The 17,685-nt window shown below is 42.6% G+C and overlaps 1 protein-coding gene across 3 annotated transcripts in view; it reads right to left on the bottom strand.

The window, feature by feature from the left end:
- LOC136750848 (E3 SUMO-protein ligase ZBED1) overlaps nucleotides 1-17,470 on the bottom strand; it is a 63,051-nt gene extending 45,581 nt beyond the window's left edge. The window contains exon 1 of one of the 3 annotated variants that reach the window (XM_066705975.1): nucleotides 16,746-17,470. Coding sequence is in view for 1 of the 3 variants with exons in the window: in XM_066705974.1 (XP_066562071.1) it covers nucleotides 2,641-2,740 (100 nt within the window). In the remaining 2 variants the exon portion in view is untranslated. Of the gene's footprint in view, nucleotides 1-2,640; nucleotides 2,879-16,745 lie in introns of those variants that run through there. The other 2 variants (XM_066705973.1, XM_066705974.1) reach the window with 2 other exon arrangements.
- Nucleotides 17,471-17,685: the final 215 nt, after the last annotated feature.

Here is a 17,685-nt window from a genome sequence, read left to right as displayed (position 1 = left end):
ATTCCAGTTTTCCAGACCAGTGACCCTCACAATTGCATCTGGGTGCTTAAGAATTATAATAGGACACACAGTTGGTTTAAACACTCAAATTGCGGCAGTTTACATGAATAATCATCTTACCGGCTTTTCCCTGTTCTTTGTTCACAAAGTTATTAATAGAAATTTGTATAAAGGCTACTAAAGTGACAGATGAAGACAACCGTAAAACAGCAAATTTGTACAAAACTTTTAACTTTAGTGGTATTAGCGCATTTCCACGTCAAATGATTATGAGAACGAAAACGATTTTCTGCACAAGATTGAGTTTGACGACAACAATAAAAATAAGTGTCTGATTATAGTTAAGCTTCACGCTTACTGGTGAGGCTCAGATCGCTGTGACTTTGGAAACACAGTAATGTTGTGTGGGGTATCCGTGGAGGCTTTAATTAACATAAAGGCAACAGTAACATGTCATTGGAGGAATAAATACGGATAGCCATTTCTCTGTATTTCTCTCTGCCAACAAGAACAAACAATCCTGACAGACTGTGTGCAACTCACAGAATGACAGGTCCATCACTGGAAGCAACAACATGTTTTAACTGTGAGTGTAATGTTTTTCCTGCAAAGCACACAAGTGCACATGTATACTGTACATCCAAATCATCCTCCTCCCATGGATTGGACAATTTAGCATCTAATTGTTCCCTGTAGGGTATAGCTAATCATACAGAACGATCACACAACCGGCCTTGTTGTGCGCAGTGCAGCAGTACAGACAGTCAACAGACAGAAGAGGACACATGATCTGCTCCACAGGAAAATGGGTGAAAGGCTTCTTATTGCTACACACTTATTGCTTATTGCTAAATGTCTTCACTGCCAAACACTGGACAAGAAAGGGAATACGCACAACTTTGCTTGTGAATTGTAAGCCAACTGCAGCCTGCGGTGTGACAGCGTGCATTATGAATATTGCACAAAAGGGGATTTGCTATAAACCTATGTGCCTTGCTTTTTTTCCAACATTGTTTTCCGTTTGAAATTAAAACACCAACGTTTTGGTGGGCGAACGAGGAATCCTTTTAAATACTCGCTTATCTCCTTTCCAGTGAATTGCATTTTCCGTTAGATTGCTCCCTGGATTTAAAGCCAGGGCTTGTTGACAGAAGCGAGAATCTCATTAGATGGTGCTTTTCCCTCGACGGGACCCGGGCTTTTAGTGGTTATGAGTTTTCAATACAGAGACATAAAACTGGAACCTGTGGAAATATAATGACGTGCTGTAATTGAAAACGGTTGTCCCTGTTTTAGTTTGTCTGGTAAATCAGTTACAAAACCAAATGAATAGTTCTCACAATGTTTCCTGATTACTCACATTGGACATTAAGCATTACTTTGTGCCTGGTTGACAGAATTTGATATTAAAGTCCCATTGTTCCCAGTGAGACTCAGCTTTCCCAGGCTGCCACCATTTTACTTTTTTCGTGGCTTTTATAATGTGCTTGATGGGTTTAGATGCGAGAGAGTACACTTTGAACGCCCCTCTCACACATCCAAATTACCATGCAAACTTCCCTGGTTCTGTAAGCAGTCTTTACAGACTCCGTATCACCTGGGACGTTTGTTTTGTTCCTCCTACTCCATCGGTGTCAGTCGAAAACTCTTCCTGGTCTGATCCCCCCCTCCCATCTGCTGGTATTTGCTTATTGCTTTTGTATTTATTCCACAATGCTGCCTTGTAAAAAATAAAAAATAAGTCACAAGATGTCACTTGATGTTTTTCTACATCTACAGAAATAACTTTTTTAGACCGTATTGAAAATTAGGCTTTGACACAATTAATAGACAGTGGATTTTTCTTTTTTTATGTTCCAATTTAACAAAAGGTTTGAGCATAAAACAGACTACAGATTATTATTTACTGCTTGAGCTCCTGAAAACTATTCTCTTTTTCAGACCAGTCATGTAAGTATCCGAGCCTGTAAGGTGCGTTTAAATCTAATGCGTGGATTCAACGCTTAAATTCTGATTTCTTAAATATAATTTAAAGTCACAATTAATTATTATTTAATTAGGCTAGTAGTAGTAGCCTATAATAGCCAGTAAAACCATTTATTTTAATAAAACTGGATATCATAGAAACAACTGTGTGTATTTCAGAGATTAAACTACTATGCAGTTAAATCACTATATTAATATTCAGGAAAAAAACAAGTATATAGACATATATAGAATATATACAACTTTTCATACTGTGCACTAATTTAAGTTATGATCACAATGTTTTTATTATTAAACAAAATTTGATGTATTTTTAAAACACATATGATTGTTATTTTCTTATTGCTTGCCCTGTATTACATATTTTTTTAAAAAACACTAATTATCACCTACTTCAGATGATGCTTTATGATAAAACCCATTACTGATGCATTATATTCGCATAACAGAGCAGACTGATCATGAGCACGTCAGTCGTGTCGTGCAAATTGAAAAGCACATTGGGGGTCGCTGTGCTGCCACACGGCTCTGTGCGCAGGGTGCAGCGGCGCGGGGTCCACTGACAGCCGGCGGACTGCGGCCTAAACACCGGGCTCCCGTCACACCGCCGCCCCTGCACACGCATCGCAGTGAGGGAAGAGTTATTTCTCTAACCTGGTGCCGTGAAAGATGTGTTGAAGAGCTGGTACAGGACGACCTTAAAGCCGATATAATACACCTTCAACACGGGCAGCACGGCGGACAGCAGCGACATTTCTGCCTCCGTTACTCTGCCGCTCGTCTCTCCTGTCAGCACGCCGGCGTCGCAGCCTTTTCCGTCCGCCGCTGCGCTCAGCCCCGCCCGCTCAATGGTTCCGCCCGGAGACCTGCTTACACACAGCAACATGCGCTGTACTGGCACTGGACTTTATTCTGTTCTGGATATGCTCTCCTGTTGCTCAGTTCATTTTGTCTATAAAGCAATCATCAGTTTGTATTGACTCCTTTCTGGGGACTACTTGAATTATTAGTTTAGTTGTATTGTATTGCCTTTAAATCATTCACTCAGCTCCTGCCTTCTAGTTTATTCAATCAGCTAATACAGTTCAATAGTATACATTTTATACCACAAACTGCTGTGGTACCCTTAAGCAAGGTACTTTACCTGGATTGCTTCAGTAAATGCCCAGCTGTATAAATGGGTACAAATGTAAAAATAATGTGGTATGTTGTAACAATTGTAAGTCACCCTGAATAAGGATGTCTGCTAAGAAATTGGATAATAATAATAATAATAATAATAATAATAATAATAATAATAATAACTGCTGTCTGAAGAATCCTGGCCAGCACCAATCTACACAAAAACAACAGTAATACACTCAGGTCTATGCTAATTATTATGCATGTTGTAAAACTATTTGCACAACTGTATTTTGATGAGATGTAATCACCTCTATCTGAAGATATAAAAAGCTTCTCCAACTCACATCCTCAGTTATTGTCTTCATTGATATGGCCTATGATTTATTGATTAGTTTCAAAGTAAACTGGCACTCGATTTCTAAAAATGTTTTTTTTTGTTCTTGTCTTTTTTAGCAAACCTACATTTTGAAACCCAAGAAACCCAGTATGATACTGGTGCTTTGTGCAAGAGCTTCCCCTGCTAAATTAATAGATGTATTTATCAATCATACATTACATGAAAATGGGAAGTTTACTCCGTGTGCGTCAGGCAGGAGACAATCGATATGCAGGTGTTAATGAATTATAACCTCAGAAAATGCTTCCCCTTGGTTTCACATGCAGCCTGCAGGGATGGCAATGGCGAGAACAAGCACAATGTAAAATGGCAGGCGACTCAACAGGACTGTGTTTATACATCAGCGTTAAAAATAACACTGTGAGGAAAGCACTGGGTCATTCACAGAGCATTATGAAAATAAGGAATTGCACTGAAGGAAATATGTAATCATTCATGCCTGTATTCCTAGTAACAGTGAACAGCACTGCAAACCCTGGGGGAATCCAGTGTATCATTCTCCCTGGAACAGATCAGAGCAGATACAGGAGTGGGAGAAACATGCAAACAAACAAATAAACAAAACAACAAATAACAATGCAACGGGAAGACAACAAAGTCAGTGGCATTTGCTGGCTTATTGTGATTTCTGGGAAAACCAGAGGATATGATGTAAGACCATAGGACTCTATCCCTGAAGCAGTACAACCTCAGTTGTGTTTCAGTGTCTCATTTGTTTAATTTTACTCAAAAAGAAAGTCGGTATCAATCGCGCTGGGCACGTTCTGCCGGCCGCTATACCACCTTGCAGCCACATCTGGTCAGATCTCTAGCTAAGCACGGCCCAGCCAGGTCAGTACACGGACGGAAGACCATGTAAGGAAAACCACATCCCTGCAGCAAGGAGAGCCACAACCATGGTCCCTTATTTGAAAGCCGTATAGGAAATCGAATTATTCCATTCCACAATGTATGATATAGAGGCAACATTGTTGTCATTATTGTGGGTGCCTGTCGAGATTGGGCTACTGTTTTGCATATGCCAGCTGTAACTAAGTAGTTAAGACTTGGGTGTCACTAGTGTTATGGGATGGGAGAGAAAGACCTCAGTTGACAGCTACTGATCTGTGTTTAGTCCTGGCTATCGGACGAGACAGGTGTCTGATAGAGGAAGGTAAACGCTATACAGGGCTGTCAGAGCTGACAGTGATGGCAGGTACAGATGAGCTCAAGCGATCAGGACAGTGACGAAGCACTCAGCAAGGACGGCTGGTCACCAAGTCCACCAAGACAGTGTAGGGACTAATAAACCGTTTAGCCTTAAAGTCAATGTTTTCTTTAAATGAATACATAGATAAGTAGATACATACATTCATCCCATTATTTAGGAATATTTGTGTTGTTCTTGTTGAAGTTTTGTTTCTTTGAGAATATTTGAGTCACAAGAACGGCCCTGAACCATCAATCAAATTGATTTAATCAAGGTATTGTGTGTACATTTTGTTTTGCACCAGGTTCCCAAGAGCATGGCTATAAAACAGCATTCTTAATTTTAAGCTAACGATATAAAAACCCAGGTCTAAATAATACATGGTACTTGTAATGATATCAGCTTTACAGACACAAATTCAGTGACAGGGGCTTTTTGTGTATTTTTGTTAAAACCACTCAACCAATTTAATTAAATTTAATTTGTGTTGAACATCCAATATACAGATTTTCTCAGTTCAACTGCTGTATCACATATACAGTCAACCCCCCAAGATTGAAACAAAGAAGAAAAGGGGAAAACAGGCAAACCTGCTGCGTTTTAACTACACCGCATTGCAGCAAAGCACCAGAAACAGTTTTAATCACACCAGCCACGGTCTAACAGGTTGTGGGAAACCCTACTCATAGAGACCTCTCTGATTGAAGCAGTTTGACACTCCTCCCCTTACAAAGAAACATGAACTCCGTATCCAATGAAGAGGCAGCTCCGTGAATAAAATCAGGATTAGCTTTACAGCAAAATAAGTCAACAGGAAGCAGAATACTTGTGTTTATTGGACGGGCTTATTTATTGAACATTAGCTGCTCGTTCATTTCTCTCCTGTGTGATGTTTGTTTTTATTATTATTCATATAAGTACATCATCCTTATGACAGATCTCTTAACGTAGTATGTAATAAAACATTTAGCTACCTACTTATATATATATTTGATGTTAATCGTCCAGGGAGAGATATTTGTGTAGGTGTCATCATTTACCCACGGGCCAGACAGGAAACTGAGCACATCTCCTGAACCAGAGCGCTTTCTGTTCGATGAGTGTGGCTCTGGGACATTTTTCAACTGACGTGGTAAACATCAACAACTAAGAAAGGCACACAATATTAAAGCATGTCTTCCCTTTCAAAGGCTTCACAACACAAGGATTATCTGGGAAATCTAAGGCATGGCATTATTAGTGACCGGCCTGTCCTTTATTCAGCTCCCAGAGCTGTGCTATTTGTGTCCTGTGATCACAGTGTGAAAATCCGAATCAGACAGCGTGGCAGTGTGCGTCTCAGAGGACCGGGATTGTCCTCAGTCTTACCAGGTCAGTGGTGAGTAGACAGAAAAATACTGATATTTGGCTAAAAGTAAACCCTCATATCGGAAGAAAAAGCCCCACAGCCTTTTCAATGATCCACAGAAAGCATAAATAGATGTTTGCCCTCAATTCATCATCCGCAATGTCTCCAGTAACAAGTGAGCACAAATCTTCCAAAGCATGTTTCATGGCTGCCACAGTTAACAGTCATTCTCTGGACAACAGTTGTCACAGTCTACTGCAAAGGTCACACATGCAAAGGCTGCCCGGGCCCGTCTGAACGCAGACAACATGACAAGCCAGACAGCACTGGAGATAAAATCATGTGGTGCTTCCAGCTGGATGTGACTGCAGTGCTGCATAATGTGCTGTCTTTCAGTGCAGTGGTGAGCGTGTTCCCTCTAGCATGAGAGGACTCTCTACTACAGGAGATCAGGTCAGTTCATCTGGGCAGAGGCCGGCACTACTGTTTATGTTGAGAAAGAAATCTCAGCAACAGCCTTTAAATATAATGTAGTATAATGCAGAGCAGCTTCACTTTGAGTTTCGGTTAGTGCTGGGTGACTGTCACTCTGACCACCTTAATGAAATCATGTAATGTCATCAAAGTCACTTTTGTCTTGAGGCTTGAGTCCACGTCTGTAGAGTTTAAAACAAGGGCAGTGATGTTCTGACTGTACAATGCACTAGTTAGAGCTCATCTGGATACTGTGGACAGTTCTGGGCTCCACACTTCAAGAAAGACATCGCTGCTCTAGAGGCAGTTCAGAGGAGAGCAACCAGACTTATTCCAGGTCTGAAGGGAAAGTCCTACTGAGAGACTGAGGAACTGAACCTTTTCACCCTGGAACAGAGGAGACTACGTGGGGACTTGATCCAAGTCTTCAAAATCATGAAAGGCATCGACCACATCAAACCAGACGCGCTTTTCCAGATCAGCAGGGACACACGCACCCGGGGACACAAATGGAAATTGGGCTTCAAGGCATTCAAGACAGAAAACAGGAGACACTTCTTCACACAGAGAGGCGTCACAATCTGAAAAAACTCCCCAGCGATGTGGCTGAAGAGGCAATTTGGGAACATTTAATGTGGAAATCGTACAGGAATAAAGCTTTCAGAACAGCACTACATCACCATGGGAGGAACAGTCAGTCCCGTAATCCGACATGAAAAGTGATACGATCTCTCCTAGACGCCCCTCGAGACTCAAATCCTCCCCTACGTTCTGTGAATCAGAAGTCAGAGGTCCGTCCCTTTAAGGAGGTCTCCTGGGGGCAGATTTCACTTTGCCTGCCCAAACGGTGTGAAGAGACAATTTAGGAACATTCAAAAACAGAGTGGATAGGATCCTTGGATCACTTAGTTATTATTGGACACTAAACGAGCTCGATGGTGTGAATGGGCTACTCTCGATTGGACACTTTCTTATGGTTCTTATGAGCAAAAGGTTGGTTGTTCTCAGTGCAAAGTTGTTATTGGTCCTATATATAACCACAAACAAACATGTATGAGGTAAGAAATTACTTAATCTAATAAAAAGCATTAAAACCAGTGCCAGGAAGTGACCAAGTGTATGAACCCCATACAAAGATTTGCAGCAGTGATGCACAATACTCTTCTACTGAATATGCTTCCCCGTGTCATCTTCAGCTTTCTTCAGCTTTGACTGTTATCAGAGAACTGAATTAGCAGGGCAACTGAAATGCTAAGCACAGAAACAGCATCAGACAATGAGCCGACACTCCCCTGAGTGAAGCCACTTTGAAGCAGCGGAACAATCCAGATCGCGAGGCAGAGCCGTGCAACAACAACAATAGGATTGAATAAATAATGCATTCAATAAAAATATGGGAACACCAAGCAGATTCCACACTTCGGTGTGATATATCTGGCCCGATCCCAACAGGGCGAGAATCCAGTCTTACACTTAAGTTAAAGCGGCTTTGCTTCGGGAAAAGAAGAAAGCGTGAGTATGAGTCACACAGCCTCTCAGATAAATGGATGAGCGTGATTAAGGTTTGCAAATTTCAGGCACGGTTTACCCTTGTAGTAATCAGATACCAGGAATGCTGATAATAAAATAAAATCCAATAACAGTGGCAGGAGATTTTATAGAGATTTTCAGTCCACTTCCAAATGTTCTTCTCTTGTAATATAATATGGTACATACATGCATACGTGTCACAATCATAAATCATCAATAGTTTTAGTCTGGAGCTTCCACACAAGGTGTAATGTTTATTGGTTTGCACTATCTTTTTTAATTGCATCTATTCTTCTTTGCACAGTCTCTAAGCCTGCTCTGAGGAGGTTACATTATCAAGTGTTGACGTGTGATTGGTTTCTGCAGGGAACCTTCAAATTGTTCATAAAAACACAAAAATGTCTTTACAAAATGTGACTGAACCGCATTTGTCAATGAGAAGGACTGAGGGAGAACTCGGGGGCACTGGAGTCTCTTTGACATCTATTATTATAAAAGTAAAAACACAGACGCTATCAATTACAAAGATTGTTTATTGTAAAACAGCCCCCTGTCTGAATGTGCCATAAATAATTTACAAACCCTATTTTCAGCCTCAACAAGCTGTAGTTCTGCCGAGCGCCACTCGATTACTGCACGTTCTCGGGAGGTGATACTTATTTTAGACGTGTGCATCACAAACATTGAAAAATATTCACCGCTGATTTGTTTTACTCCAACAACCTTCAGAATACATCAACTGTAGTCAGTCAGATCATGAAGATATATAAACACACTACAAAATGGACAACCCCACTTTAACAACATCAGCAATTTGTGGACACAGCGTCGCCAGCTTCTTTTGGCCCAGAGATGCGAAGGCGAAGGTGTTGTGGTGTAATAAACTCTCAGTGCAAAGAGCCCAAGTCTCAGACTCGGAAAGAGAGAAACAAAAAACTTGTTCTTCACACATTGCCCTGGGCCGCGGCTGCAGATTTCCAGGCCGTGACTGTGAAGGTCTGGAGGTAATGTGTCAACGTGTCTGTGAAGCCACCTGGCCCTGCACCGATAGTCCCGACTACCCCAGCATGATCACTGAGGGCTTCTCTTTTTCACAGGAGGTTGCAGGTGTTTTTAGGCATGTGATGTAATTCTGTTGTTGCCACTAAATCACAAGCTGTTGTTTTTGTTGCTGACGCTGGTGTTTGCAACATTTGAAGTGAGAGTGTTTATAGACAACTGTGTCTCGATAGACTGATGTATGTTAAGTATGGACGCCTACTTCTGGACAAATGCTTGAGTGAAGTTTTCAAATAAATATTTTTAACAGATTTGTTTTTTCATTATTAAAAGAAGAAAATACTTTTAATGTTTTTTTAAATTAATGTTTCTACTAATCGTTTCTTGTAAAAGTAACACAAAATCAAACAATGTGCGTTTCCAATACATAAAATAGTGGATTGTGTGCATTTGTTTTTGATTATTAAAGTCACTCTGTGGGACAAAAAGGACATTGAGCCACAGGTAGCTCTGTAAACACTGATTGCATTTACTTTAGCATCCACAGCCACTGATTCAAAAATCTATTAATTAAGACAGACTGTAATTAACAAACTGTTCAACTGCCTCAGTTTAGTTGGCATCAAGTAGAAGACAATGTGACGGAGTTGTACAGCACTGTTCTGTAAGGCAATGTTGTGATGTTGTACAGGACATCCAGAGAAGTTGTCCTTCCAGTTTCAAAACAACGACAACGTCAACAAACAGAACCACAGAACCATGTTGTACAGGACAGTCAAAGTGATGTATGGGACAGACAACACACATTCAAGACAGCCAATCAAACACAAACCTTGCTAATAAATCTTAATAAACAGAGCTTAAAAGAAGCATTTCAAAGAGAACAAAACTTATCAATTAGGCAAGAACATAGAAAATGCATCCATGTTATGAGTTTCAAATCAAAGGCATATCATAGTAATATTATGTACTGATAGTTACAATTTGAAGCAAAGTACATTGATCATGTCATTTCTAAAATATTTTAGCTTTCTTCCTTTTTATCAGCAACAGCAAAAGAACAACATCAAAAAAACATTTTTTCCCTTTCAGCTTTAAATATTCATGTTTCTCTTGCATTTGTGTGCACAATACAGTGTTGCTGACGCCGAACACAACGATAGCTTCAAGCTTTTGCTTTCTGTATTCCTGTCTCTTTTTCTTATTCTTTCTCAATATGTATTCTAGGGAAAACAGGCCCCACTGTCTGATAAGATATACTGTAGCTGAACCCGTTATTGTGTGTGATATATTTTCCAACAAAAGCATAAACCTCAAAAATGCAACCAGTACTCTAAAAAAACGCCTACAAACCTACAGGCGGAAAAGCCAGGACAACACAAACAAAACAAAACTTCCCTCCAAAGTCATCGAACACACGTCTTTTTCTTCTTAATAACAATTAACAAGGTGTCGAAGTGAATGGACCCTTTCAGTTAATAATCCTTATCTAATGCCCAAGTCTTTTCATTTGGACTAGTCCCAGCCATTCCTGACGCAGCTCTTTACGGAGAATAATTTGATCTAGTTGGTAATTGTTATCCCAGTAGGCTTTTAAACTGTCGCCCACATCAATGCAGGAAAGTAGCACAGAGGGAATTTGACTAAAGTAGAGCGATAAAACCTCACAAAGTGACCTTGACTTGAGAGAGGGACTCCAACGCAGCAAGTATGCGGCCGACGCAGGAAAGACATTTAATGTTATATTGTTAACGCTCTCCGATACAAACCCATAGGGGTCCGGGCTATTATGGAGCCGAATGGTATAAAGTGGCTCAGTGTGAGTTAAGGATCAAACAGAATGGAAGTGAAAAGGCCTGCCGGCACTAACCGCGCTGTTAATAAAACGATGGTAATTGGATTTGCAGTAACGATGTTAAACCTTTCGAAGGAGAAACGCAGTGGCGGTGCATTCGAGGTGACCTGCATCTCCGGACGCCAACTCTCCCCTTTCTTTCCGCAGCGTATTAGAGTGGCGAGGGAATCCCCCCTTTGACAAGGTGTTTAATTAAGAGAACGTTAGGCCGCGTATGACATGATATTTGATGCCCCCTCAACACGGTGACAGACTTCTTACTTGAGCCCCCGAGACACTGACATTCAACGCTTGCTAACCAGGTTCTTCACTCGTCCACAATGGCTGAATCCCAGAAATATAGCGCCCAGCACAGACTTGAATAGATGTGCCAGCTGTCACATGTTTCATATATGATCATGCCTGTGCTGTGAGATGTCTAAAAGCCCTGTGGTCTAACACACGCTTCAGATTACTGCGACTCTTCCTACTGTCCACCGAGATCCATCCATTCTCCTTTTAACACTTGACATGCATCCCGCTGGGCTCTGCCGTAATAGAACGAGCAGCCCTGAGACAGGGGATGAAGAAACTGGACAAGAAAACACCAAGCACCAATGGGAGCAGGCACACACATCTCAGAGCTGAAGACTGGACTTGGTTTATGCCGTGGAAGCTGGTCCTTTAGAAGACTGGTATTTTTGGGCCCGCTTGCTCCACTTTGTCTTCACTATCTCTCTAATCCCTGTCCGCACGCCGATAAATAAGCTGAGCGACAGCTGATGTGTTAGTTCGGCCTGTGGCCCGCGTTTCAGAGTAGAACGAACGCCCGCGGGAAATCACAATATGTCCCCCGGTCACTGCGGCTGCGGTCCACGGCAGGAAGGAGAGACACATCAGCTGATGGTGTAGGTCCCGTCAACCGTAGACTTACATAAACTGTCAAAGCCTTCCGCAGTGCTTATATCAAAGGACAACTTTACATAAGGATCAACGTGAGTCACTCTGGGTTACTGTGTATCCGTCGCCATCTCTCGGTCTCTCGTCTGACTCACTGTCAGCGTGGCACTATGTCTGACGTTGCTTCTGATAGACAACTGTGTGTTCCAGAAATCTTAGAAAGACCCTCGCCATGGTAAAATAAAGAACCGTGGCACAGAGATGTGATAGTGTATGTGTGTTCGACTGATTCCATATGCGGGACAGATAGGGGGAACATACACTTTCAACAGAAATTGAGATCGGTCCGTCTCTGCATGTGTCGCTAATATGGGGCGTATTCGAACAGAGCGTGTTCTCATACATTATCTCCAGATTTTCAATATTGTCCCATTCGATGGGGAGTCTAAACACCTTCAAATGAAAATTAGCTGCATGATTTAAATGGCCACGGTGGCAGCGTCGGAAGAGCCGAGCAATAAGCCGCCGGAGTCTTTGCTTTTCGTCTAGCTAGATCACCTGGCAGCTCAGACTTTCCACCATTTTCATCTCTAATCTGTCCATAAAGCACGGTAGTAACCGATAGATCAGACCTTAAACGCTCTCAGGACTCCTGTGGGAGAGAAACGCTCTCCTGAGAACAGATCTACTCCCTGGTCAAGAGTCGGGCAAACCAGGCTGGGAAGGGGACTCTCACTGTTCTCTCTCTCTCGTCCCCTGGTTTCATTTACTCACCATTCCATACCCAACTTCACATCTATCTATCTATCTATGTAACTATTCATTTCTCTCTCAAACCCCTCCTCTCTCTGTCTCTCTCCTCGCTCTCTCTCTCTCTCTCTCTCTCCTGTTGTGTCTGCGTGTGAACAAACTAGGCCAGGCCTGAGTGCTGACTGTTCCTCTGTGTCACAGATGAAAAAGTAGATGATTAGAGAAGGTAAAGACAGATTGTCCTCTTCCTTGGATGTAGCTGAATGTGATGAATTCCCTTTCATTCATCATTAAACAGAAGACGAAATCAAACAAAGGGGCTTTATGAAGTTAGAAAACTGAGAAAGAAAAATGAATATTGCCTATATAACTGACGTGAAATCTATTAAATATCACACACACACACACATACATACATACATGTTGTTATTAATATTATATATACGTGGTGTATCTATCTATCTATCTATCTATCTATCTATCTATCTATCTATCTATCTCTATATATATCTATATATAAATATATATATCACCTGCAAAATCTAACAATAGCACCAAAATATTTACTTTTTTGTTTTGTTTTAAGTAAATCTGCATTCAATATCTCTATAATGAATGTCCTACTGAGAGACTGAGGAACTGAACCTTTTCACCCTGGAACAGAGGAGACTGCGTGGGGACTTGATCCAAGTCTTCAAAATCATGAAAGGCATCGACCACATCAAACCAGACGCGCTTTTCCAGATCAGCAGGGACACACGCACCCGGGGACACAAATGGAAATTGGGCTTCAAGGCATTCAAGACAGAAAACAGGAGACACTTCTTCACACAGAGAGGCGTCACAATCTGAACAAACTCCCCAGCGATGTGGCTGAAGAGACAATTTGGGAACATTCAAAAACAGACTGGATAGGATCTTTGATCACTTAGTTATTAATGGACACCAAACGAGCACGATGGGGCGAATGGCCTGCTCTCGATTGGACACTTTCTTATGTTCTTCTTATATCTGAATCAGTCGGCATTCAGCTCGGAGTGCATTGGTGAGATTGTAGTGGCTTTGTTTGCAGGTCTGGGGGATATCCACTGTCACTCCTGACAGCTCCCTCTGCACACTAATTAAGTCTCTCTCTCGCTCTCTCTCTCTCTGGTATCCCCCATCCTTGGTCTGGATCCAGCCAAGATTTTCCTGTGAGCATAAATACCTGTATTTAACTGTCAACAGGCTCAGAATTAGTGATGGTTCCAGAGCTTTCGAAAGGACATCGAGTGGAATAAATGTTTGGCAACGTTGACATATCCGTCTTCAAGTTCGGTAATTGTGAGACCAAATCAAGAGAAACTGCACGGTTTGATACTTGTTATGGGTTTCTGTCCTGACTTCTAAAACGATGCACAGACAGTCTATGAATCATACTGAATTATAAAACAAATGAATACACCCTAATGGAAAATGTCAATTCCTGAGCAGGAGATATTAAAGAGGGGGAGGCAGTCTCTTCAGTTTGAGCAGAAATCAACTGGCAAAACTAATCTCAGTGGCAATGAAATACAGAAGATTAGGACTATGTTAAAACATGTTATATCTGTCATAAAACACGGTTGGCGGGAGAAAGACTACTCTCGATCATTTCTGATTGTTTCTGTGTGAAAAAGCGTAACTGCATCACAGATATATAGCCATGCTCCCCCCCACGCTGCTCCTGGAGTCCTCTCTGAGTTCCTCTGACAATACTGCTCCTAATTTTATCATCCTATGGGGGGACGGGTCAGCTCTGTCCGCCTGCGTTTTATTCACAACGTGGAGACAATATTTTACCTCCTAATCCTGCAACTCGGACATTCACCTCCAGCCTCTGTATCAGGACCACAGTTGCCATGAATAAACATATTTATTCTTCAGATATTTCCATGTTAGTAGCTGGAAATTTTGATGTATACATATATGGGGAAGAGGAGATGGGTTTAATGTCCAACCTTGCTCTTTCAAGGGGAAGGAGATTTCACAGTGTAGTAATTGGGGGCGGCCAGTCATTCATGTGTAAACGAGTTGTTATTATCATTATTATCATCATCATCATCATGTTGCCTGGATGCCGTTTGTGTGGGTGTGCATTTGTGTGTATGCATATTCTTGTCAAATAGACCTTTCTGAGTCGCACTGGGGGCATTTTACTGTTAAATGTATCTGTACTTAAAAACAGGGAGATTTGTAATTCTTAATAAGATGCCAGCGTGAGCGAATAATTAACTTTCCTGCCTTTGCCTTTATCAGTGAGCAGAGGGATCTAAGCCGTCTATGTATTAAATATAGATCCTTGATATTTAATGGTCGGTTTTAAAATGTGTAACTGGGAGTCCTGGGAGAAGAATGTGAAGCTGTGATTAATTGTCTTTAATTATGTAATTTTGGGGGGGTGGGGTAGAGTTTCAATCAAAGGCAGAGCTCGGCAACTGGGGGAAGGAGTCCCAAATTTTTTCACATACATTTGTGATTTTATATTATATTATTTGGGACATGGTCAGAGGTCGTTATGAACAAACTGTGGAGCACAGAGAGAGTAACCAATGAAACACGACTGAAAATGTAACATCTGCAAGTTTTATGCGTTTTAAAATAACGTTTTAATTAGAGCATTGGTGTGTATTGTTAAGTCAGGATTGCTTATATATAATATAGTAATAACAATACCTGCATTTGTGTAAGATCGGTTGAAAGCCAAATATATAATGGATATACATGCATTGTTTTTTTTTATGTATACGTTAGCTTTATATGAAAGTGATGTACACAAAATATTAAAACAAAACAGGTCTATCGTACAGCGTTTGTAAGAAATAGCTTCTATAAAGAGGGAAATGAAGTACGCTGCCTTACACTATACAATTCACACTTCTGCACAATTAGTATATTTATTTCTCATTTTTTTCCAATAAGAGAAAAAAGACATTTCTTCCTGAAAGATGCTAATCAGCTTTAAACACGTCCTTTATTTGACCTTCATAATATCTTGTTTTTCTTTTCTTTTACGGAGCCTCGCTAATTATTTCATTGATGGGTGGGAAGATGGCAAGCAACGCAGATCCTCGGTCTTGAAGGCGGAATGCATGGCTCACTTTCAACGATTTCAGTGGTTTTAAAGGCGATTTGAAAGAGCTGTGTTGCGCGCAGGAGAGCACAGATGCGCGGATGCAGATGTTTAGTATTCTGCCGGCGCACAGTATATACACGATATAATATCGTATCCCCGGCCGGACGCACAGCCTAGTATTGTGTGCAAAGTCTACACGCATTGTAGTTTGCTCTCGCTATCCACACACATTATCAGCAAGGCAGACAGGCCAGGTCACTTGCAAGGCTACTGCTGTCAACAATAGCCCATGGTCAACTGATGCAGCAGTGAAGCACGGAAACAAGCCCCACATCCTGGACAGAAACTGCACACACAGTATCGGAAAGGTGCGTCTGTGCAGCAGTAACGTGTTAACGTGCAACATGACTGCACTCAGGAGACAACCAACAACCTTTGATGGACAACAACTATTTAAAGTGAAGATACGGGGGATCGTGGCTCCCTACAGTCCACAGACAACTTTGTGTGAATCTGAAGATGCTCCAGATTAGATGGCAAAGTGACACAAAGAGGAAGAAAACACCTACATTGGATTAGGATCTAAATTACATGTGTGTTTATCTATATATTTAAATACACGTGTGTGTGCATGCATGTCCATGTAAGACTCCCCTCGCCACAATGAATTACTACCGGCAATGAAATACACAAGAAGATGTATCCAGCCGGTGTTCCTCCGATACAAGAGTATCCCCTGGCGGCTACACTGCCCAGCCGTGTCCCTCTGTGGAGCAGCTATTGTGGGCGCCCTTGTGTGGGACCTTTCTTGTGGCTAACCTTTGTGGTCTGAGAAAGACATCAGCGGCGGTTTGCATTTTGTAGAAAACAACGAACTAACAAACACTCACTGAAACACCCGATTTCCCCAGAAAAACGAGGATAGACACTGAACACCTGGAGATGCATTTGATTGCGTTTCATCTGCACGCAGGGAGACAAGGGCACCATGTGAGACAGCGCTGTCTGATGCCCATCCAAACCTAATGTGGGCTTAGAGGACAGCCGAGCCGCTCCCCCACCGCGCCCGGTTTAAATCCTGCCGTGCACGCCGGACAGGGGACACGCCGGCGCACTTACCGGGGTCACGGTGTCTTCTCCCCGCACAGCTGCCAGGATCGGAGACTGTGGGCAGCCTCGTCTGTCTGCTCCGGGTCCGGTTCTCCCCCAAATCAGATGCCGTGATCGCAATCCACGTCCCGGCATATATACCACAGAATCACGTAGAGGATGAGCAGGATGGCGAAAATGAACAAAGCTACCAAAATAGCCTTGGTCACCGGAGAGATGAGAGACTGCATGTCACCCGGCGCTGGAGGAGAGAGCAGCCCTGTGTGCAGCACTTCTCAGCGCGGCGGCGGCGAGGAGGAGGAGGAGGAGGAGGAGGATGGACAGTGTGTTTCCGACTCCACGGGAGCAGACAACCTTTGCTATCTGCATTGGTTCGTGCCAAGTTAAGAGCAGACGCCCGCTTTCCTCGCAAACATCATCAGATGCCACGGATCCCTGTGTGTCCGCTAGCGATGCATCATCCGCCGGAGTGACAAGTCACTCACTCTCTCACTCTCTCATTCACTCTCTCACTCATTCACTCATCCATCCAGTCAGCGCCGGGTCTCCTGCAACTTGCGGCGCGGCTGTGCTGCTGTGGTGGCAGAGGCAGTAGTAGGAGCCCTGGTCCCAGCAGTCATAGTAGGAGGAGGAGGCGGCTGGCGTGGCTGAGGGGAATCCAATATGCAGGTGGGGGGACAAGTGTGGACGGATGATACAAGAAAGACGCGGAAGAGAGACAGAGGGAAAAGTTGCCGTCCGCGGTTGCAAGGCTGCGCCGCGCGCAGGGAGACGCGGGATTAGTATTCTGCGCGAGCCGGGCTGTGCGGCCATGTGACGGGGGTGAGACGTGCCAGAGGTGCAAACACACAACACACAACACACAACACCGACACCGACACACAACACACGACACACAACACCGACACACGACACACAACACACGACACACAACACCGACACACAACAC

Source organism: Amia ocellicauda, chromosome 6 (assembly GCF_036373705.1).
Source record: "Amia ocellicauda isolate fAmiCal2 chromosome 6, fAmiCal2.hap1, whole genome shotgun sequence".
NCBI classification, from domain to species: domain Eukaryota; kingdom Metazoa; phylum Chordata; class Actinopteri; order Amiiformes; family Amiidae; genus Amia; species Amia ocellicauda.
The sequence above is the reverse complement of the archived record's forward strand: the minus strand, read 5'-3'. Positions and strand labels throughout refer to the sequence as shown.